This window comes from Conger conger, chromosome 1, assembly GCF_963514075.1.
Source record: "Conger conger chromosome 1, fConCon1.1, whole genome shotgun sequence".
In the NCBI taxonomy this organism is placed as follows: Eukaryota; Metazoa; Chordata; class Actinopteri; order Anguilliformes; family Congridae; genus Conger; species Conger conger.
In genome coordinates, this window is record NC_083760.1 from 16,531,216 (window position 1) to 16,554,896 (window position 23,681).

The 23,681-nt window shown below is 46.9% G+C and overlaps 2 protein-coding genes across 16 annotated transcripts in view; both read right to left on the reverse strand.

Moving 5' to 3' along the window:
* Positions 1-3,456: 3,456 nt before the first annotated feature.
* sdsl (serine dehydratase-like) lies at positions 3,457-8,788 on the reverse strand. Its single transcript, XM_061263596.1, has 8 exons — positions 8,730-8,788; positions 8,272-8,429; positions 7,339-7,378; positions 7,121-7,260; positions 6,848-6,936; positions 5,023-5,250; positions 4,795-4,919; positions 3,457-3,778 (listed from the first exon to the last, which is right to left on the reverse strand). Exons 2-8 carry the CDS (start codon positions 8,422-8,424, stop codon positions 3,588-3,590), a joined length of 966 nt encoding a protein of 321 aa, XP_061119580.1. The 5' UTR covers positions 8,425-8,429; positions 8,730-8,788; the 3' UTR covers positions 3,457-3,587.
* A 1,125-nt stretch (positions 8,789-9,913) lies between these two features.
* The window catches only part of ppp1r13ba (protein phosphatase 1, regulatory subunit 13Ba), a 65,259-nt gene continuing 51,491 nt past the window's right edge, over positions 9,914-23,681 (reverse strand). For 13 of the 15 annotated variants that reach the window (XM_061231960.1, XM_061231941.1, XM_061231922.1 and 10 more), the window contains 11 exons: positions 22,534-22,730; positions 21,949-22,113; positions 20,487-20,679; positions 16,466-16,599; positions 15,570-15,990; positions 14,577-15,325; positions 13,986-14,123; positions 13,479-13,612; positions 12,910-13,076; positions 12,416-12,615; positions 9,914-11,646 (listed from right to left, as the gene is read on the reverse strand). In XM_061231960.1, coding sequence (XP_061087944.1) covers positions 11,605-11,646; positions 12,416-12,615; positions 12,910-13,076; positions 13,479-13,612; positions 13,986-14,123; positions 14,577-15,325; positions 15,570-15,990; positions 16,466-16,599; positions 20,487-20,679; positions 21,949-22,113; positions 22,534-22,730 — 2,540 coding nt within the window. In that variant the 3' untranslated portion in view covers positions 9,914-11,604. Of the gene's footprint in view, positions 11,647-12,415; positions 12,616-12,909; positions 13,077-13,478; positions 13,613-13,985; positions 14,124-14,576; positions 15,326-15,569; positions 15,991-16,465; positions 16,600-18,567; positions 18,594-19,644; positions 19,757-20,486; positions 20,680-21,948; positions 22,114-22,533; positions 22,731-23,681 lie in introns of all 15 variants that reach the window. The other 2 variants (XM_061232014.1, XM_061231894.1) reach the window with 2 other exon arrangements.

Genomic DNA, 23,681 nt, shown 5'->3' on the forward strand with positions numbered 1-23,681 from the left:
CCGTTAGCTGGCTGACATGGAGCAAAGACCAGTAATAATACAGCACCCATGGTGACTGGGATGAGCCCAGCTTTCCAAAACAGTCACCGTCTCCTAGGAACAGCTTTTTGTTTCTAGTCCAGCCTGGTTCTGTTCACCTATCCACAAGCCCCAAAACCAAACTAAAGCAGGGGTGCTGGGTCTGTTTTATGTATACAGAGGGCAGCACTTCTAAAGGTTGGCCTCTGAGTATTAGTGGTGCATAAATATTTAAATTGTCAAGACTTGCTTACCGTTTCAATCTCTGGGCCTAATGGGGTATGCTTGTGAAAGTGCTGTAAAGATGGTCTTTCGATAAGCCCACTAAAACAGACCTGCCTTTGTCATAAGCATACCATAAAAATGTCTGACTTCTACTTTTTTGTTATTTGTCACCTTTTCCCCTCCCCATTACCAGGTTTGTATTGCCCTCAGTACTGTATACCTTAAACACACACCGTGTGTGTGTCTGTGTGTGTAATGTAAACAGGTTACGGCAGTACAGTAGATGTTTTATTGAAGTTCAATAAATAAATATCCCTTTTCATACACCCTGCAGCACTCTCAGGTTTCCATTATTCCATCCATGTGTTTATATGGGAGACTGTTCAATATGTCCAGTCGGGTTTTCATAAGGTTCCTGAACCCGAAAATTTGTTGCAGCCGGTACATCAAAAGCTGACCTACACAAGATTCTAAAGACCTCACATAGTTACCCAAGTGATGGAATCTAAAAAAAAACACCAAACTGTTTTGTAAGGCAGCAACTAATGACTGGAAGTACTGAAAGGTTTATCTTGAAGTATTTAGTTTTCATTTAGATTTTCTTTAGCTGCAACCGAATGAAAAATCCAATTAGGCTTGTCTAGATACATAAATCCCAGTGTCACAGGTTCTGATTGATGGAGTTTTGATTCAGTGGAAACTTACCAGGTGCAGGGTTCCAACAGTCTCCCCATCTGTACCAACAGAGTGATTGATAGCATGCCACTTATTATTTAAAAAGCAGAGATTAATGAACTTGGACTGTTCTATTATTTCTATAAGCCTAATGGCATCAGGCCTCACTGAACAAAGGCTTCATTCTTCAGCAGACGCACTGTGGAGCGCGAACGGTGCACAACCTGGAAATCGCGCAACGTCGGCAAACCCCGCCGTAATTCACTTATTCTGCTGCTGCGTTACGGATGATGGACCTTCCTCTTTCCTTCCACATTCCTGAAGCAGGGAAGTGTGCTTCCTCACACATACAGCCATGGCAGGGAAGTGCACTTCCTCACACATACATCCACGGCAGGGAAGTGCACTTCCTCACACAGCCATGACAGGGAAGTGCACTTCCTCACACATACAGCCATGTCAGGGAAGTGCACTTCCTCACACAGCCATGACAGGGAAGTGCACTTCCTCACACATACAGCCATGTCAGGGAAGTGCACTTCCTCACACATATATCCCTGTCAAATGGATTCATTTTCATAATGATGACAGAAAAGCCATTGATTGGGGCAGAATGCCAACAGGAGTGGAATCACTTGGAAGACCTCCAAACGGCTGGAAAATCAATTGCCTAATGTCCTTGACAGTCGATTAACCCTTAGATTTCAGACTGCAGAGAGATAATGGACAGTTTGTTGTCCTTTTTAAAATTCCATGATGGTGTTTTTTTTGGGGGTTTTGTAAAACCAGCCTACCCCAGCAATTCTTAACAAAGCTCTTCATTAACGGTCATAGATATCCCCAAGATGCAAGACTGAGCCAAATGCATTGGTCAACTTTTTGATTAATTCTGCCATAGCTTTATGAAGACGGTCCCAGTTGGAGGAACAAACTTGCAGGAACCACTTTATTTCTGACAGTATTTTTTGAAATATTGTTCTAGATATTGTCTCACGGACAAATCGAAACCATAATTTATTATGAAAGTGAATACACAGAGTAAGAGCAGCCCAGTCCCTGGTCTTTTACATTAGAGTCTGTGGGAATATTTGACTTCATTGTGCTCAATTGTCCAAGGCATGCTTGACTTCAGTACTAATAATAAACCTGTCAGGTCAAGCCTCTGTAAGTCCCATAAACTTATATTAGCAATGCAATTTGCTGTTTCTTGCAATAACACCTCCTCTTACGGGACCACTTAAGAGAGCGTGTCTGAAAAATACTGTTATCTAAACATGAGGGGTGACAGAGCAGGATAGTGAAAGCTGGAACTTCCATTTTAGGCTGTGGTACTGTCTACTTTCCCCCTGACTTGTCTATACTTCACTTCACTCTGCCTGATAGTGTCGGTCTCTTTGCATTTCATCATTAAGTGTTTACTTTCATGAGTTCAGCACTTTCTTCTGACTACTCTCTTCCAAAATCAGCAATGTTTCAAATGACTACATCATGACAGGTGTGTTTTAAAAAGACAAATGAACACCCCACCCCTCAAACACATATTATATTTCAACCGTGAGATAAATTAAACATTTGCTTTTTCATAACTGTCAGTGTTTAAATGACATGTTCTTGCTCATTATATCTGTTTTGTATGGCTGCCAGGTGTGAGTATGTTAACAGGTCAAACATGGTTTACAGGGTGCATGCTAAAATCATTGTGTCTATCCAAACAAAATCTAAATAAATCATAGCAACGGGAGATTTGTTCTTCAGCATTTAGTTGAATGATGTCACATGGAAAATATCCATAAAACGTCTATTAAATGGAGCGACCGCATACTGTAGAATTGTCTGTTCGACAACGTCAAAGAAAATGTAAATACATGTTCTACTGCCATCTGTTGTTGAAGATAGTAACTGCAATTCATGCGAGCTTACTAACATCAGTAGGCTACACTGTAACAATTTATATTCAGTTAGCAATAAAACATATCGAGTAAGGTATTACAGTAATTGGATATACAATTACACCCAATGGCACAATTATACATTCTTTATTCACAGAGCAGTCTATTTAAGTATCAGTCTATTTGAGAATAAAAAGCATTGTATGAACTGCCATATATTTAAAAACTAATTAATTTTTTATTATTATTAATTATACGTTGCATGGGAAATCGCTCCTATAGGCAGTGCAATTTGGCTCCTGGATTTTGTGTCCCACTGAGCTGTGAATCTGAAATATGAATCTTTATGATTTATTTATACACACATGTTTGAAAACAGATAGCATAATTTACCCTCCCTTATATATTATGCACTGTTTTTAGGCCAGCTCATTCTTTAAACAGCCCTCTTGAGTACAGTAGGCATATCATATTGTGACAATGATACTACAGTGTATACAGCAAGAGGGAGCACAACATTGATGCATCAAACAATATTAAATGATTATTTTACCTCTATATTTGCACTGTAATTGTTATATTGTGTGCATAGACAGACCAACTGTAAAATAGACAAGTATGGATTATCCTCTTTACTGCCTAAATGCGGAGAGTTCATTAACAGTAAGCCTTTCATTATACTGTGTATCTAATCTCAGTGCAAATGATAAATAAAATAAACTAACTGAACTTCAGCTTGAGTTGGACTCACTGGCAGTGGTGTGAGTGACAGACTCCCGGTCATCTCTGGAGCTTGCTTTTCAGGTGCTGCAGCTGGGGCATGCTGATGCCACTGCCACCGCACACGACCACCACCAGGGGGCCGAGCGGGCGGGGCAGGAGCCCCTCCTCCTGGAGTCGCTGAATCACGCCGGTGTACACGGCGGCTAGTGCAGCGCCACACGCTAGCTCCACCAGCACCCGCTCCTCATCTGAGTGACACGCAAACATGGCAGGGGTTAACTATGTTACTAAAGGCAGGGGTTAACTATGTTACTAAAGGCAGGGGTTAACTATGTTACTAAAAGGCAGGGGTTAACTATGTGACTAAAGTCACTGGTTAACTATGTTACTAAAAGGCAGGGGATAACTATGTTACTAAAGGCAGAGGGGTTAACTATGTTACTAAAAGGCAGGGGTTAACTATGTTACTAAAGTCAGGGGTTAACTATGTTACTAAGGGCAGGGGTTAACTATGTTACTAAAGGCAGGGGTTAACTATGTTACTAAAAGGCAGGGGTTAACTATGTTACTAAAGGCAGGGGTTAACTATGTTACTAAGGCAGGGGTTAACTATGTTACTAAAGGCAGGGGTTAACTATGTTACTAAAAGGCAGGGGATAACTATGTTACTAAAGGCAGAGGAGTTAACTATGTTACTAAAAGGCAGGGGTTAACTATGTTACTAAAGTCAGGGGTTAACTATGTTACTAAAGGCAGGGGTTAACTATGTTACTAAAGGCAGGGGTTAACTATGTTACTAAAGGCAGGGGTTAACTATGTTACAAAAGGCAGGGGTTAACTATGTCCCCGTTATTTTTTACTTCTCCTGTTCTGAATAAAAGCCTGGAAAACGAACACTGATGCCCATGTGATTAACCCTTGTGTTGTACTAAGCGACCCGCCACTATGTTTAACAGCAGAGAAAACCCCCTAAATTATCTTTGATAATTGAATGATTTGAGGATGTCTGCACAATAAAACAATATACTTCATGTATTACTAAGTTTTGTACAATAGAGGGATTGTACAGTACATTCAATCTTTGGGATAAGCAGTTACTGGAACAGAAATGATATTGAATCTAAGATTACAGTCTGTGTTACTGAAGAATGACTCTTTTCTCGTCTTTCCTTATTACTCATATTTTGTGCCCTAGGAAAGAAACACATTATTTTTATAGAGACGAGAAATACGCAGAGCTAAAACACTGGCAGTTTGGACTCACCCAGAAAGAGTTCGATAGCCTGCAGAGCTTCGCTGTCTGTCACCACCTCTGAAATGATATGGCCTTCCTTACTGTACTCGAAGGCCTGGCTGCACACCGTTTTTGACCCCAAAGTTTTGGCCTCACTGTACAGTACAGTGCAAATATGACATAAGTGAACAATGTCCTCATGCACTTTCACCCATTAAATAGCGGTAAATTAATCAGAAGGTTATTTGATTTTCTCACCTAGTGATGTCTGGAAGTGTGACGAGCTTCCCGGCTTTAATCGCTTCATTCAGACAGTCCGCACCTCTGGTCTCCACGGCGATAATGGGCACGTCACCCCAGCCCACCTCCCTCAGGCCCTCCACCACCCCACAGAGCAGCCCTCCTCCCCCCACTGCTACAACCACAGCCCCAGGCTTGGTCAGCAGACAGGCCTTAATCTCCCTTATGATGCTGGCATGTCCCTGCCTGGAGGGGGGTTTCAGACAGTTGGAAAGGACTTCAGACACATAATACAGACATTATCTGAGCAACTGTGTGACCTACAACTGTAATTAATTTGTTCTACTCTATGTAACGTTGAAAGAATGTGTGATTCAGAATGATATTATAAAAAGTATGTTCATAATGGTTGATTCACATTGCTCTATGTCAAGGAATCCTTGGTCGTGTGTTAACATACTGTACAGTTATGGTTTGTACCAGCATTTCAGCATCCATCTGTGAGGGAAATTCAACATAAGACCGCTGAATAATTGTTGTAAAAAAGGAATAATTTTCAGTGGCCTCAGAAAGTATTCAGACCCCTTAACCCATAATGGCAAAGTGAAAACATTTTTGTAGAAATATTAGCAAATTTATTAAAACTGATATATTTAATTTACATACGTTTTCAGACCCTTAAAGCAAACTGAATGCACCATCTGAATATTAAATGAGAGATTTTCAGTTTTCAATTTGCACAAAATTCTAAAAACATGTTTTCACTTTGTCATTATGGGTTATTGAGATTGTAAAACACAATAACGTGTGCAAAAGGTTAAGGGGTCTGAACACTTTCTGACACCACTTTAGATTCATACACAAAACACAGAACTCAGATATATATTAAAAAGTACTAACAATATGGCCATTGTTCAAATGTGTGACCTACTGTATGTAATATCTTATTTTGTTCAGAGCAAAAACAATAAAATCTTACTCTCTTTGAAATTCAAGAGGAGATTGAACGGATTGTGTTTCTGTTTTAATAATGTCATGGCATAAATCACTGTGAAGTGTGATCAAATAAAACCCTTCTTGAACATGTACAATGGCAGGAATCCAAAGTCATCCTTTCAGCAGTAAACCCTGGAGTTATAACTCCATGATAAGCAGTGTGATATCACCAAACACTGTAACCAAATCACTCCAGGACTGGGACTTATGAGAGCAAAAGGCAAACAGGCTGTAAAAAGGGTTGGCGTGAAACACAACTTTAAAGCCTTAAGCAGAATTAGTCATTACACTCACTCTTACCAGAAAATAGAGCAACTACATTACATTTCCTATAGTGTTCAATAGTGCCTCTGTTTCCTAAATGGTTTCATTTTAATTCGTCAATTTGTGTATTTTCACATATTATTCTCAATAATCAATCGTTTTGTTAATTTATATAGCAGCCTAGAACAGAATATTAATGCTAACTGGGATGTTGTTGAAAGGTCCCTTCTCCAAACTCACTCCATCTTGATTTTATGTCTAACTTGAAGGCCGACTCTCAGCCACCTCACATCACTAGCTAAGCATTGGAAAATGGGGAGATGTCCATTTACAGTTAGAAAATGAGAGCTTGAGGGCTTAAGGAAAGTACTTGGAGCTGGCCCAAGGTTTACGCTTCATAAAGCTTTCCTCAGAAGGCAGAATAACCTAGGAACCTAGGAACTGGAAAATCATTTGTGAGAATGGCTATGTCACATCCAACCATCCAAGTGCAGGCAAAAGGATGCCAACCAATAATATAACACAGTGTTTTGTGCTTTTGTTTGTGTAAACAATGAAAGACCAGTTTGACTCTGTGGCTCACCAGAGTAGAGGATGGTCAAATGGTGGGACAAAGGTAAGGCCCTGATTCTGGGCAACGGTAAGGGCCTCAGTATTAGCATCATCCCACACCTGTGGGGCACAGAGGGAGACAGACAGGTAGAAATTAGAGCACGCGTGCCTGCATCATGTGAATGTTCACGACCTCGGGCAATGTCTGCTTTTGACAATAATGGTTTTCTGTCAGATTTTTCTAACATAGCTGCAGGTCAGCCACAGGAATGGATTATATCATCAGCCATCACGCCTTCCTTACCTTGCCCACCACCCTCACTGTAGCTCCCTGGCTCTTCAGCTTGTGAATCACCAGCTCGGGTGTGGAGGAAGGCACGATGATGGTTGCAGGGATATTGAGTTTTCTGGCAACATACGCTGTCGCCATGCCAGCATTGCCACCTACAAACAGTGTACAGTCATCAAGAAGCAATATGGAAATAAACATCGGTTTCCATTGGAAGAAGTGAATAAGCTTACCTGATGAACAGATTACACCTTTTGATCCAGGACCTGCAACCTATAAGGGACAATATTTCATGGCTTACTACAACAGCACCACTTGGTGTATGACTTTAAAACGCCTAGCTGATATTTTGGTAATGTACAGCCACAAGGAAAATTAAGTCAAATAGATAATTTATTTTAAAATTATACAACGCAAAAAAGTGTTGCATATTCAACCAAGTAGTTGGTAAGGTGGAAAGTTTCCAATCAAAATGAAATAGGTCTACTTATGTACAAAAAATTAAGTTGATACTACAATGCCTTAGCATGTTTTGATCAGTTCAAACAGGATTGAAAAATAAATGTAATAAAATACCTTTCATTTTATTTTTTTGACAAGAAAAAACTGGCCTTCATGTGGTTTTGATGTGTATGTTCGATCGTCTTTTTGGATACAATTTAAAAAAAGTGAACTCTGAACACTATTTCTACAAAGCAGCTCAAATTACCAAATGAAACATTCCTTCTCAATAGCGGTTTTATCTTTATGCCTGAGATATGCAAGCAGTTGTAATTCATGACTAAACAAGTAGGAGTACATTTGATCTGTCTTCTACTCTCTTCCACGCAGAGGCGCAGAATGATGGTTGAGACAACGTGCGTTGGTATAGCCTACATAAGGTTGTGCATACCTCCACTCTATATACCGCGTGTGGACAGCAGAGAGGGCTATACTCAAATACATAATGCAGTAGTGGAAATACTGTACGGACAGCCATTTTGCTGAAACTTGTATTTTTACAGTGGGTGTTAATCGTGCAAGCAGTAAACCTGCATCTACTAATTCATTTCCATATTTACAGTAGTCCGGGAAAAATGCTGATAGTATACCGTTCGTCTTAACTGCCATAGCTGTAATTGCTATATTTGCACGCTGGAAGAAACTTTGACTACGAGGAAGCTCACCTTCTGACACAGGTGTCCTATCCCCCGAATTTTGAAGGAGCCGGAAGGTTGGGCATTATCCATCTTCAAGTAGACAGGGGTACCAATCCTTTTCGACATGTCCAGACTTTCCAGGAGCGGAGTGTTTACGTGAAAGCATTCTGAATTCGACATGGCTCCTGTTGTGGACTAGTCGTTAATTTACAGAATGACGTTTGCACATGTTAGTGAAACGTATACCTAGTTAAATGCATTGAAATAGGTAACTGGCCAGCATGCATGTTTCATATTAAATCCATTGCAATGATGGGTGGGCAACTGCACACCTGACGTATTCCCGTGTGACATGGGCAGGGGATTGTCCAGCGGGAACAGATTTACGTCCACAAATCGTTGAAATAACTACCATGAATTTACATTATAGTAAAGTACTCAGCCAATCTGACAATCGTGACCAGATACTCATCGCAATTACTCACCTTAAATGTATTTTAAGAAAAATGTCTCTTCCTCCGCGAAATCGCCAGGTAGCGGACACACCACCGGTTCAAAGTTTACTTGGGTTCATATAACAGTTCGGGTCACTAAGCAAAATTTGCACGGAACACTAACTATTGGTAGCGCACGTACGTAAACGGTCGTTTCGAAGTTCTGGTGTAACTATTCACTTCAAGGACATTTTTTAATACAAATAATTTACATAACGCTACAGAACAGTGCTGTAATGGAACTTTAAATATCTGCCTTTGGGATCATGTGACGTTAGGCTTTTCCAAAGGGACAAACGCCATCTGCTGACAGAATAGTCCTTGCGCGTCAGATAGCAACACAATCATGCAAGACACTGGGGGGCACAAAATGCCAATCAATTCTTAGTGTGCATAAGTGATACAAACTTTTCTTCTCACTAAGCTCTACTCAAGTACTTTGTGTCCTGAGTTATTGTGCTTTACCTTTTGGGAACACCCTTGACTATACTTTTAGAAGTTGAGGGCTGTTGATGGAAATGTGGCCACATAAGCTTAGCCAAAATAAGTAGAAAAACTGTCAAGCCTCATTTCAGAATATCCTATAAATGCTCAATTGGGATCAGAAGGATGTGATCATTATCATGAAGCTCAAACAAATGTGAAAAAATCCCCTCTCTGCAGTATGTTTAATATGGGAAAATCACTCAAACTATTAAGCAATTGTCAACAATAGACTTAAGTGCACAAATACACCAAAACCATGTGTGTCTCATGCTGGCACTGCAAAAAGGCTGTCTCATGTGTATTAGTCCTGTAATGAGGCGTAAAATCGTTCTTTTCTCAAGTATAAAATACTAGTTTGTTTTAAGTTAGGTTTTGTGTTTTGTAATAAAATCGTCAACCCATTCTCAAATTGTGAAATTAAAATTGTGAATTCCTCACCTCACTGGCAATCTTTTTGTCTTCTGTTTATTTAACAGAAAAGTAATATAAATACTATTTTAAAAGTAAATATAGGACTACAAAACTTAAGACTGGCACTTCCGTTTATTTTTTATTTTTTTATTTTTTTGCTGTGTGTAGTGTAACTTCTTTGGTTTACCATGAATGCACTCACTGTAAAATAGAACCGAAACCAGTCAAACGCACACACTCACCAGTTTGATATGCATGGGAAAAAAAGACAGTTCTCATACCGGGGCATAGTTTTATTGTGCACATTTACATAACGTGTTGCGTGAGTGGTGTGTCTGTAGGCCATACAGCACCTGCATCGCAGTTATGCTCCGAACAGCAGAAAGTCAATCATCCCTTCACTTGTTCTTCCCACCACAGTATTTACAGGTATATTCAGCGGTCAAGCTCTGTACAGCATTGGCTTGGTATGGGTAAAAATTACACAACTCTTAAAATATTGGGAAAAAGGCAAATTGATGTTATGCAACGTACAAATCCCTGCCTAAATGTAAAACAATGCGTGAATATAGGCTTTTATGGACAGTCTCCTTGAAAGTGTTTGCTTTCAAGGAAAAGCGATTTACACGTAGCGGTTTTTGAAAGTGCTCGGTAGTTAGACTGCAGCACTCCCCTGTCTGTGGCCTCGTGAGGAACGGACCGTCCCCCTGGCACACTCCAGACCTACATCCTCAGCACCCTCCATCTTCTGGTCCTCCTCCAGGACTCCGCGTCATTCCAATCAATAAACACTTACACTGCACTTCTCTAAAACTGCACTACACGTCCTAATCTCTGCATGGCTCAGCCTCCCACACTGCAAAAAGAGTCTGTCTCAACAAGTGCTTTGGTCCTGTAATGAGACTTTTAAAAAATCTTCTCTTGGGTAGAAAATATTTGCTTGCTTTAAGTTACTGTTTGCTTGTTAAGTGAGATTTTCACACCTCAATGGCAATAATTTTGCCTTATTTAGCAAAGAAATAACAGAAATACAATTTTAAGTTTAAAATAAATAAAAGACACACAGTACTTGTTGAGATTGACAAAATTGATACATTTTGGTTTTTGCAGTGCATTCTCCGGTCCTTCTCTCCGGAAGGAGACAAGTCTCTATGGGGTTTCCTTCATCACTCGACAACGGCAAGAGCTGTTCTCCGCCCGTTCAGAGCGCATCACTTCCTCTCAACCCCAGCTCTCCGCCCGTTCAGAGAGCATCACTTCCTCTCAACCCCTGCTCTCCGCCCAATCAGAGCGCATCACTTCCTCCCAACCCCTGCTCTCTGCCCAATCAGAGCGCATCACTTCCTCCCAACCCCTACTCTCCGCCCAATCAGAGCGCATCACTTCCTCCTAACCCCTGTTCTCCGCCCAATCAGAGCGCATCACTTCCTCCCAACCCCTGCTCTCCGCCCAATCAGAGCGCATCACTTCCTCCCAACCCCTGCTCTCTGCCCAATCAGAGCACATCACTTCCTCCTAACCCATGTTCTCCGCCCAATCAGAGCGCAACACTTCCTCTTGGCTTCACTGAACACATTCACGTCCCCTCTGACACAAGGGAGAGGAAACAAACACGACGTGGAAAGAACCACGTTCCTTAAATGTCAATGGGCAGTGTTTAAAAAAAGAAACAAAAAATAATGTGTGAGTAATGACGGACTCTTCCGTTATGAGTGGGCTTCAGCCTTGAGATGAAATGAAAATTAAACGGGTATGAGTTGAACCAGACGGGAGAGGCTGAGTGCCTGAGTCCAGCTCGCTGTGTGGGCCTGGTCTGCCAGTCCATAAAACCCACACTGCCGCCCCCAGAACCCCGTCTCCCCTGCCAGGGAGTGGCAGCGACACGGGGAGGGGCGGTTCCATGATCCAGTCGTTGTCCGCGGGTCCAGTTTTACATCCCAAAGAACGGGTTGATGCCCTCACTGCGCATCTACGCCAGGGAGCGCTGTCGCGGCTTTATCCGGGGGTACAGCTGCAGGGACAGAAGACACACAGTAAACCGTTAGCTTGAATTACTCGCTGCACCAGCTTCTGTTCAACAGCAGGGGGAGCTGGCTTTCCAGGCTATAGAAGTGCCGTGTTAAAGTAACTATTAACTACTTTGCTTTCTAAAACACTATGTGCAGTGTGTGAAGGTCATTGGGCAACAGATTTGTGTTCAAGTACTTGTGATGCGTGAAGTGTGAATGACAGTCTGTCACAGCAATCGCTACTTCTGCAGCTGCATGTCAAGCAATCAGAGGGGATGGTTTCAGCACTCTAAAGATGAACTGATCGCACCCCTGGCTGTACGAAAAACTCCCTATTATTATGAATGACTACATTTCCCAGAATTCCCTGGGTATATTTAAAATAAAGTGATTGCCAGTTCGTATGTAGAGTGGTGTGCTCCCGACTTTTGGAGCAGCTTGGTAGACCAGATCATCCCCCTATTCCACAGGAGGCCAACCCGGGTCCTGGGTAGCTGCAGAGTGCACTGTCTTTTGATTTCACCATACAAACAACAATCACTTTAAACTTAAGAAACCAGGTGAGGTGAGTTAACCGTGTAAGCTGCTTTAATTGATGAATGAAGTGCCAAGTAAGACCAGGGTTGGCCACTCCTGGCCTATTCCTTCTGACCAAGGAAGGTTAATCAGTTTGCACAATCCCCCAGCAGTTGACATACTTTACATCTGCTGTAAATGTGGCCTGAGGAGCGGCAGTAGCAGCTCTCCTCCACAGGGGGCGCCGGTACTCACCCCCAGCAGGTTCCGCGGGACGTAGCCCTCCTTGTCGTTGAGCCGAGCCCACCACCACTCCGTCTCGCTGTCGTCCTTCCTGCGCAGGATGGTGATGGCGTCACCCTCTTTGAAGGACAGCTCGTCTGAGCCCTGGGCCTCGTAGTCCCACAGGCCGAACACGCCGCCCTTGTTCATCACCCCCAGCTTCTCCTGCACACCTGGAGAGAGGAGGGGAGAGGGGGGCATTAGAGACAGCTCCTATGCATTACATTACATTACGGATATTTATCCAAAGTTACTTAGTTGATTTTACGAAGCAGGAGAAATCCCCCCTGGAGCAATGCGGGGTTAAGGGCCTTGCTCAAGGGCTCACAGCTGCTTGGATTATTATGGTTACACTGGGTTTGAACCACCAGCCTTCTGAGTCCCAGTCAAGCAACTTGGCCACTAGGGCTGCCCCATGCCCTATGCACCACCCTCTTCCTCACCCCACCCTCAGGCCGGCCACTCACCGTAGAGGAACTGTGAGCACTGGATGTAGCCCTCCTCCATCTCCTCGCACTTGTCGGCGGCCGTCTCCACGTCGCTGATGGTGGTGGCGAAGATGGCGGCTCCTGACTCCACCAGCAGCTTGCACAGGTGCACGCTGTTACAGGACGCGGCACAGTGCAGGGGCGTCCTGGGCACGACACAGCGAACACAGTCAGCAGATGCTATTAACATACCACACACATAGTCCCTACTTTTCCTTTCATTCTCACCCTAAAAATGAGTTTGCTTACACACTACAAAAGTTTTTGACAGATCTCTTACTGAACAAGGCAATATAAGCCGTTTAAACGAAGAATGAGTTATGAGAGTGAGAGTGAGAGTTTTAATCTATGCTCAGATCTACTCAACTCCAGGTCCTGTGGAGTACAGGGTTGATGCAAATACCTGCTTACACTGTACCCCCCAGAATCATAGAATGATAGGCATTCCTAAATATGGAGAGGACTCCATGATTATCATGAAATGGCTGCTTCTGCAGTAACACTGAGGCTCAGCTCCCTGCTCAGAAGCACGCGAGGCTCAGCCTTACCAGCCATCACTGTCGGCAGCATTGACGTTGACCCCGAAGTCCAGCAGGAACTTGACGATGTGGTGGTGTCCGGCGCAGACGGCGTTGTGCAGGGGCGTGATGCCCTCGTCGTTGGGCTTACTGGGGTTCTCCACCTGGGAAGGGCACAGTGAAATAACGGGGAATAAGAGAGATGTCTGACACGGCTGCGGAGGTTGAGTGAGATGTCCTACATGGGTGATGATGACAAAGATGTCTGACATGCCTGCGGATGGTTAAGATGTCTGACACGACTGAGGATGACTAAGATGTCTGACACCTGACAAGCCTGAGGATGACTGGTATGTCTGATATGGCTGAAGATGACCGGGATTGTCTGACACAGCTGAGGATGACTAAGATGTCTGACACCTGACAAGCCTGAGGATGACTGGGATCTCCGATATGGCTGAAGATGACTGGGATGTCTGACACAGCTGAGGATGACTAAGATGTCCAACTTGACTATGGATGACTAAGGCTCAGTACCTCGTAAATGATCCTCTGCACCAGGTCGAACTCTCCCTCCAGGGAGGCGTCCAGCAGCAGCGCCAGAGGGTTGAACTTCACCCGGAGCCCGTGGCCCGTCCGCTCTGATTCCGGCTTCTTCAGGTTGGTGCGTTTGACCTGCGTAGAGGGGGGCAGGGGAGATCAGTCAGATCTGAAACAGCACTACACACACTTAAACAGCTCCCTCCTGCAGTCTGTAAATTAACCTCACAGAGCAAGTGAACCCTACTGAGAGCACGCATTAGGTACTGACCGTAAATAACAATCACTTTCTCTTCAGTGCGGACCAAGCCAAGCTGGGGCTCTACAGTGCTCCCATTTTAGGAGCACGTCTAGAGTACCAATTGGGATGCATTAGTGCACTTCTAAAGTTTTCAAATCAGAAGCAGGTGTGGGTCTAGGAAAAATGCTAGTGTAGAGCCCTGTCAGCTGAATTTAAATCCGTTACTTCAATTATTTTTATCGGTGTTTTAAACGACTAATTTAAATTCGAATTGCTTCCTTGTCCAGGTATATTGCTGAGCTCAGGACTACAGGCATGTCGCTCGTGGTGGGGAGTAGCAGACTCACCATTGGCTGGGTGGTTGTGGCTGGTTCAGTCCCCACCTCCTCGGGAGAGCTGCCCTCTGGGACTGGGCTGGGCAGGGTCTCCGTGGGCCCGGCCGGGAGGTTGTTGTTGGCATCCTCCGTAGTGTCCGTGGGCCCGGGGGTCAGGTCCTCAGTGGGCGGCAGGGGCAGCTGGTTGTCATTGGCATCGGAGGACGGGGCGGGGGCGGGGAGGGGGTTGGTTTCGGGGAGCTCGGCCGGGGGCGCGGTGTAGGGGGGCAGCTCCGGCAGGTTGGCGTTGGCGGCGTTGCCGTTGTCCAGGTCGGCCAGGACGTAGTCGGGGGGGTTGTTGGGCTGGTAGAAGGGCGTCCCACCCCCGCCCTCCATGCCCCCCGCCAGGGTGTTGAAGCGCTGGTACAGCAGCTTCTGGATGTTGGGTCCGCTGGGGCCCTCGGGCTCCGTGATGGAGCTGCGCTTCTTCAGGGGCCGCGGCGCGTTGGCCAGCTTCTTGCGCAGGATCTCCAGGTCGATGTCGCTCTGGTAGCGCAGGGGCGAGTGCGCCATGGGCGTCAGCTTGGTGGGGCTCAGCGGCCGCGGGATGTTCTCCACGCTGGGCGGGGCCTCCTTGGGCCCCGGGGGGCTGCTGTCGGGGTCTCCCGCCCGGTCCATCGTGTCTTCGCCTGAAACCTGGAGCGCGGGGGCTGCGGGTCCGTGCAGGAAGGGCAGGGGAGAGGGGGAGTTGGAGCTGGAGGGCAGGATGGGCTTCCCATAGACTGCAGAGCACAGAATGACAGAGAATATGGTTAGCCACACACCAAGAAGCTAGAATCGCTAGACACTACAGTATCTCAGACAATACATGTCACCCTCCCCACTATGTACTGTCTGACCTGACTGTCCAGCATCTAATTTGATTATCAGGGGGTATTATTTGGGGATATGCAGTTCACTTGTTTATTCATCATCACCCTCACTCCCTGGTTTGTCCGTGCTGAAGTGCTGATGTGCTGCAGTTACCTGCTTTGACGGCAGGCTTGCTGTTGGGGTAGTTTTTGGGCGCGCCCTGCTGAAGGTACATGTGGTAGATGGAGCTGGAGTTCATGGTGGGGGGCCCCTTCCTGGGGGACTGCGGGCGGGAGCCCTTATCGGCGATGTAGGGCCGCACGGCCACGGCCAGCGGGGGGTCCGTTCTCTCCCCGGCCTGGAAGGTGGGGCTGGGCGGGACAGAGATGCGCTGCTGGATCAGCTGGGAGGACGACCCGGGCAGGGCCGGGGCCCGGTGCCAGGTGGACCGGGGCAGGCTGTCCTTACGGCGGTCCAGAGAGCTGGTGGAGCCGGCTGAGGACAGCAGCCCCGAGCTGGGGTAGGTGCCGTAGCTGGGGGGGTGGGGCCTGGAGAGAGCGGGGACTGAGCCTGCCAGTTTACTGCCGTCCAGTCCCTGCGAAGGCACAGACCGTACACTGAGAAACCTGCAGCATACCTGCATTACACGGTTTGTCTTAACAAGTCTATATACAAGACTAAAATACTTTGCTGTTACCTAACATTTTGGAACATTATCAAACTTTACCTGCTCACCATTAAAGCCGTGAGCTAACATTAGCCAACAGGTACTGCACAGTAAAATAAATGGCTGCCAAATGTCAATATGCCAAGAGAAGCAAGTCAATGACTGTAATCGTTAAAAAACAAAACGGATAATGTTGTGCTAAATCGCTTTCCTGATTTGGTTCATGCATCCAAATAATTAAATGTCCTGGGCAAACAAAATAGAACCGTTCAAAAATAACTTTGTTTGCATTCTTCTAGTTGAATGAATTCAGGATTTGAAGGAAGAGGAGGAGACGAGGAGCGAGGAAAATGGAGGAACAGGGACAGTCAGGAGGAGGAGGATCGGGCGGCTGTGGGCTCACCATGTCTGTGCGTACAGCCGGGGGGGTGCCCGGGGGTGCCAGCCTTCCCCCTGCGTCGGTGCCGGAGTCCTTCCAGTCCGCAGGCTTGAGCGGGGGCGTGGCCTTGCTGAGCGTGGGCCAGTTGGCATCGTTGGCTGAGGGGGGGGGGCGGGGGAGAGAAGCAGAGGGAAGGAGTGAGCCGGGGGGGAGAGAAAGACACGGCTCTCACCACAGAACCCACCGTCGGGGCGAGCGCTTTCATTAGTGAGACAATCAGGACTGCAGCTCTGCAGCGTTTGAGGTAAGTGATTGATCGTGATTGCGCTGAAAATAAAATAAAATTTAATGAAAAAAAATAATAAAATTGCAACCTCAGCGCCTGCTGTCTTACGGAGTTCCGTTTACAGCGCCTGCACTTCTGGACTTTGAAGCCATAAACACATTTTTACAGAGAGAGAAAGCACTAAAAAGACTAGCGATTGCCCTTACACTGCAAAATAGAGTCCATCACTTCTCTCTCTCGATCTCTCTCTCTCTCTACTCATTTGCCAGCATTTAAGAAATGTCCTCCATTTTGGCTCTATCCCAGCCTAAAGTGAGGCTCCCCTTCCCCCGCGGTGACGGCCGGTGACGAGGGCTCGTCTGAGCGATGCCCCTCACGCCTCACTGGAGCTGATCACTGCACGCTCAGTGCTTCAGGGCATTACATCACCGCTCCCCCTGCTCAGCACCGCACCGAAAAACCACCCCCGTCAGCCCCGAGTGCGCCCTGCTCCCATCAGCCCTCTGTCTGCAGAGGGGAAAGGACGAAATGGAGGGAGTGTGCCACACGTGCGTGATGATGAGCTAGGTGCGAAAAATGGGCTTGCGCCGAAAAATAGCCGTGAAGTGCTTTTTGTTCAGATAGCTGCTGACAAGCCAGGCGGCGGAGCAGATAATGCAGTGAGAGATGCTAGCTCTTCTGATCTGAGAGATGCTAGCTCTTCTGAGCTTAGAGACGCTAGCTCTTCTGAGCTGAGAGATGCTAGCTCTTCTGAGCTGCGAGATGCTAGCTCTTCTGAGCTGAAAGATGCTAGCTCTTCTGAGCTGAGAGATGCTAGCTCTTCTGAGCTGAGAGACGCTAGCTCTTCTGAGCTGAGAGACGCTAGCTCTTCTGAGCTGAGAGACGCTAGCTCTTCTGAACTGAGAGACGCTAGCTCTTCTGAACTGTACAAGTCCAGCTTCATGATGCTGGGGCCATCCGTTAGCACTGCTAACAGAAGCGCACAGAGCAATTATCGACAATCGCAGTGGAGCGTTAGAGGCAGAGGGCCCACTGTCCCGTTTCTGTCTCACTGAACCCCCCCGCACCCCCACCCCCGAGTCTGTGGGACAGGACCGTGCAGGGCAGGATCAGCGATGCTTAGGAGGCTTATAAACAATCAGAGGAAGGAAGAGAGAGCAGCACAACACCAACAGCAGAGCGCTAGCCCAAAACAAAGCACCCAGAGGGGGGAGGGGATCTCTCCACTCCCCCCTCACTGTAACCTTCTCTAATTGGATTTCTCCCATGAGCTAAAAGACCTCTCTTTAACAGGCATTTCTGCTTGGCGAGGACACACGATTTTACACCCGTCTCAAATGCCAGGGATGCACAGCAGCATTAATTAGTATGAATCACCAGAAATGCAAAAGCAGGATCGCTGGGTCCCAGTTACCATTCGATAATGTCCAGTCCCAATCAATGACTGATTAGCTGCGACTGAGATTATGCAGTTATGTGCACATAACATCTAATGTGCCTACAATAGTTAGCATTTCCCAATGATTAGAGGAGTATTTTGGAAAAACGCCTTGGGCTGTACCAACCCAATAGTCCATCCATTACAAAGAAAATTCTAAAGAAAATGCATAATTCTAAAAGTTATGTAATAAAATGTCTATTATTATAATTATTCCAATTGTAATGTATGTTACAAATATAACTGTAAATGTGTAGTATTTTAAAGTAACCAGTAAACCAAATGACTACTGATTGTTCTGCTATATACTGTAGGAAACCTATTAGACTAAACCAGCAATCACTGCTTTCATATTAGCTTTTGTTCATACTAAGACTAAAATGAAGATGAATTGGCTAGTACTACTGTAACAGTCTACTACTGGAGCACTGCTATGTGTTAATGAGAATGTTTGATGAACTGAGCTACACTACATGAAATGTAAGTTCAATCTAAATCAAATTTACTGAGGTAAATTTGACTGATGCTGAGATCAGAGATTCAGAGGCTGAGAGTGCAGTGAACCTTATCAGTGTAGAGAAGAACACTTAATGATACACAAGCAAGCAAACACACACATGCATTCATGAACGGACGCATTAACACACATGCATGCACACACACACACACATCACCCACGTGCACACACACACACACACACACACACACACACACTTCAGGAATAGGACACTGCTCCCACAGCTGTCTTCTGCCCAGTGCCTTTAACACACACCAACAATCACTGCCATTTCAAGAGCAAGTCACCTTCAGCTGAGATGAGTGCTTATCTGTCCTGCCCATACAGTTACACTTCCTCAGAGAGGGGGGGTTTCACAGTGCATCTGGCAACCCTCACCGACTTCCAAACATCATGCCTCAGCATGACTCTCATATCTAAATCATACTGTAATAATAAATAGCACCAGGTTCCCTCATCATTTCCTGCTCTTCCACCTTCATCTGTCCTTCACATTCTGACCCAAAAACCAAAGGGCTTCAGTTATCAGCCTAGCCTGAGCCCAGCCTCTCAAACACTCCCATTTACACTGAAACCATTATACTGAATTAAGCAGTCATAACCACAGAGCACAGACTGTGGCTGGCTGGTTTTCTGAATGCTAAACCTGAGAGTGAGCAACTCAGACAGCAAATTTATGGCCGTCTGTATTCAGGCCTGGTGTCTTATGCATATTAGCCAACAGTTTTTTTTTCTCTGCAGGCAGAGCGGTGATACATCTCCACTCATCCAGCACCAGCTGCCAGTGATTCCAGGTGTGTGAAAGGGCTTGGGGAGGGGGGAGGAGCCATGCCTCTACATGCGTGGGGAGGGGGGCCCACAGAGGGGGGTACAGCGAGCACCCACACGTGTGCACTACTATTGATAAGGTTCAGAGCCCTCCTCCTGCTGCACCTGCAGACTCACAGGACACAGCGTCGGACCCCGAGGGCGCCCCGGGCTCGGGGCAGGACGGCAACAGAGGATCCACTATGATGTCTAAGTCTGAGACCTTCCAGGGGCCGGAGGGCTTTCTGACCCCGCGGCCCTCGCTCTCTGCCGGCCCAGAGGGACACCAGACCCACGACAGGAAGGACAAACAATGAAGGGCAGGGAAAAAAATGGGAGAGCAAGGGAAAAGACAAAAGAGTACAAATCATAAGAGGTTCGGAGGAGGAAACGGCAAGAAAAAAAACTGAGAACAAAAGACCAATTCAACAGGATTAAGAACGGCGGTAGGAGAGGAACGGGTGGAGCGAACGACTGGGACGGGGCTGGACTGCGTGGTGCCTGCTCTTTGGCTCCAGCAAAGAGAAGACCCAACGCACCCTGACACAGCTGCTTTCAACTGCCCCATTTCTTCTGTACACTGAAACGCTTTGATTTACCAAACCTACATCTACACATGTTATACATTTTAAAGGGCAAGATGAAAGGATGGATAACATACAATTGTACAACGGGTAACGAGGGTATCAATGCAATATAGTGGGCGGATATGCCTGCCTGCCGTTCTAATACCATGATCAATATCTATAAACCAGGCCCATTACATCACTGCTTGAGGCTAATGTAATGGCCCAGCTGGGATCTTTACTTATTAACATGTACAACAGCAATTAGCATACTAATTAAAGTCCAACCGCCATATATCCCCACAGAGCCCTGGAGTATAGTGGTGAACAGGCATTACAGGGAGGCAGCTATAGGCAGACCAGAGACTGGCGGGAAGACAAAGGGAAATTATAAGGATAGCGGCTGAAGTTAGAGGAGATGAGAGGCTCACCTGATTTTGAGCGGGCGTGGTTGATGGCGGCCGTCACCCCCAGCGACTGTGGCTTGAGGGGTTCGGGGGGCACCATGTACCCCCCTTCCTGCCGGCCGGGAACGGGCACCTGGATGTAGGGCCCCACCGCGGCCACTCGGCCCGAACTCCCGGGGGGCGGCTGGGGGGAGGGCGTCCCGTTGATCCTGTTCAGCTGTGGGAGGGGAGAGAGGGAGAGCGGGACCGAGGTCAGACCAAACTCTTCCCCTCGGCTGCACGCAAGGGCGGTTAAATATTCAAAAGGCGCACTCTCGTTTTTCTGGATGAAAAAACGGCGCCGGCAGCATCCTGACAGCTGGCCCACTTGGGCAGGGAGAGGAGCGGGGGGGGGACGTGAGCGTCCGACGCGGGCGTCCAGCTGTCTCTTTCAGAGCGCGGGAGGAGCGCGGGCGGGGCCGGAAAACGCTCGCGAGCGCTCGTTTCCTCCCATTCAGCCGGCCCTGAGCAGCGCGTCAGAGACCGAGCGCTCACGAGAAAAACATGAGGCTTCCAAGAGCCACCGTTTCTCCAGAAAACCTCATTCACTGGGCCACCAAGGTCACGGAATCCACCCAACCCTCCCATGTTAAGTTGGGCCACCGAGGTCACAGAATCCACCCAACCCTCCCATGTTAAGTTGGGCCACCAAGGTCACAGAATCCACCCAACCCTCCCATGTTAAGTTGGGCCACCGAGGTCACAGAATCCACCCAACCCTCCCATGTTAAGTTGGGCCACCAAGGTCACAGAATCCACCCAACCCTCCCATGTTAAGTTGGGCCACCTCACGCAAAGCTCACAGAATCCACCCAACCCTCCACCACGAAAGCCACCACTCCCAAAGAAGCAGAAAGCTCAAATCCCCGTACACATACAGTGGGGACCACATGTCTGAGGACACTTCCAAGTCATGGTTGTTTCCATTGTTCATAATGCAATTATAACGCATTGATTATACGTATTCAAGAACACTTATCCCCACCACAGTCACTGGATCTGATCCCAGTTCAACATCTGTGGGAGCAGTTGAAGATGGAAAAGGCCAAACATCAAATAACATCAGCAGAATATCTGTGGGAAGTGTTGCGAAAGTGCTGGGATGAAATAGAAGATGAGGTGTTGCATAAGCTAGCAGAATCAATGCCAAGCAGCAGAGTGAAGGCGGCAATCAAGCTGTCAGCCAAGGCAGACACCAACAATTTTTACCAACAAGTACCAACAATTTTGGACCGACACACTCTTTGATGAATGTATTCTTGAATAAGAAGTATGAGCAGAGTATAATAACTCTATTAGGCGTTGATACACAATGAAAACGCTCAGTAGTAGTAGAGGTAGTGTCCTCAGAAGTTTGGTCCCCACCGTATCGGTGTGTAAAGGCGTACAGGGGCGTAAGGCTGGCGGGCTGTGTGTGGGGGTGTGTGCTGTGCGCTCCTGGCCTTACAGGGATGTTCTCTTTTTGACGTGCCTCAGCTTTTTTCTTATAGAGGCGGTCCCTCAGCTCGGCGATGCGCTTGTCCATCAGCGTCACCTCCATGTTGCGCTTGTTGAGCACGTCCTTGTGCTGCTGCAGCTTGCTGTTCTGCTCCTGGTTCAGCTTGTTTCGGATCTGAGGGGGACAGAGGGAGAGGTCAGGTTCTGCTAGCCCTGCACCCAGACATGCCCTGAGTATCATCATCAAGGAGACAGGCAGGTATCCACACAGAATGTCCACAATAGGAATACCCTGGCAAACACATTTGGGTTATGGGAGAAAATAACCTATACCCATCTTTATGACATAGGTGCAGAAATCCCCTGAAGGCTTCTGTTGAACTGCTGAGTGTTAAATGAACTCTTACAGTGTACATGTTGTCCCTACTGGACTCATATGAACTGTGTTGGAGTTGATTGAACACTGGACATTTCGGAGTGTCACTGAACTTTACTGCTGACAGACTGACGTGTGTTGTTTTACAGTGCTGCCCTTTCCGCGGTGAGAGAGCAGGGGCTTCTGCCTGCTCCAGGCCGCAGCGACGGCGGGGCGTACCTGCAGCTCCTGGTAGAGTTTACGCAGCTCCAGCGCAGCCGTGCCGGTCACCTGACCGCTCAGCGTCTGCAGGCCGTTGAGTTTGCCCCTGCGCAGGTCCTCCAGCTGTTGGGTCAGCTGGTCCACCTTCAGCACTGCCGACTGCAGCTCCTGCTGCTTCTCCTGGAACATGCCGTTGATGTGCTCGATCTCCGCCGCTGAGGGTGGGGGGGGGGCAGGCGGGAAAACCCGTGAGCATGAACACGCTACAGTGCCGACACGCTCCGTTCCACACGCAACAGTCCCAACGCGCTCACACGGACACGGTCATGCAACGGGGTATGAAGTTTGACACGTACAGAAAGTTTGTCCATTTCATGATTCTACAACTAGTTCTTTAATACTGAATGACTTTGATGAGTCAACACGTAGGGTCCATAGGTTCCTTTAGCACAAAGGTGGCCAACTCCTGGAGAGCCGCAGGGTCTGCTTGTTGACCTGGCACTTAACTGAATTAAATTAAAGCAGTTGTTTACACAGTTAACTCACCTCACCTGGTTTCTAAATGGTTGTTGTATTTCAGGTGAAACCAAAAACCAGCAGACCCTGTGACTCCACAGGACCACAGTTGACCACCCCTGCTCTAGGAGGTCTTGAGGTCGAACACTATGCTGGTGTTTAGGGTTCGAGGGACTGCCCTGTGTTTGTGTAGCTGGGACAGCGACACAGATTAACCCCTCATTCCTGCCTGCCTGGGTGCTGGTGATTGCCCTTCCGCCCTGGGCCAGGGGAAAGGAGACCTTGGCCTATCTGTGGGGGATAATGTGGATAAAAGCCAGGGCTTAGTGTCCGCCAGGAGCAGACCGCTAATCCTGACCTTGTGTTCTCTCAGAGCCAGGGGGGCGAGGGGTGGGGAGGGTCCTGGTGTCCTTGTGACCAGTGAGCATAGTCGTCACTCGCAACCAAAGATCGTAGCGCAAATATCCCAGCAGCAATCACAGATTTCAGAAATCATGACTACATGTTCACTTTTACATACTGAGCAGCCAGCATATGATGTCAACCGAGGGCCGTGATTCTATTTAGTTTAGAATTTAGCATTCATTTTTGTCTATTGCTATGATGCCTGAAAATGATGCTTTCACTTAAAATACCTGACATAGATCAGT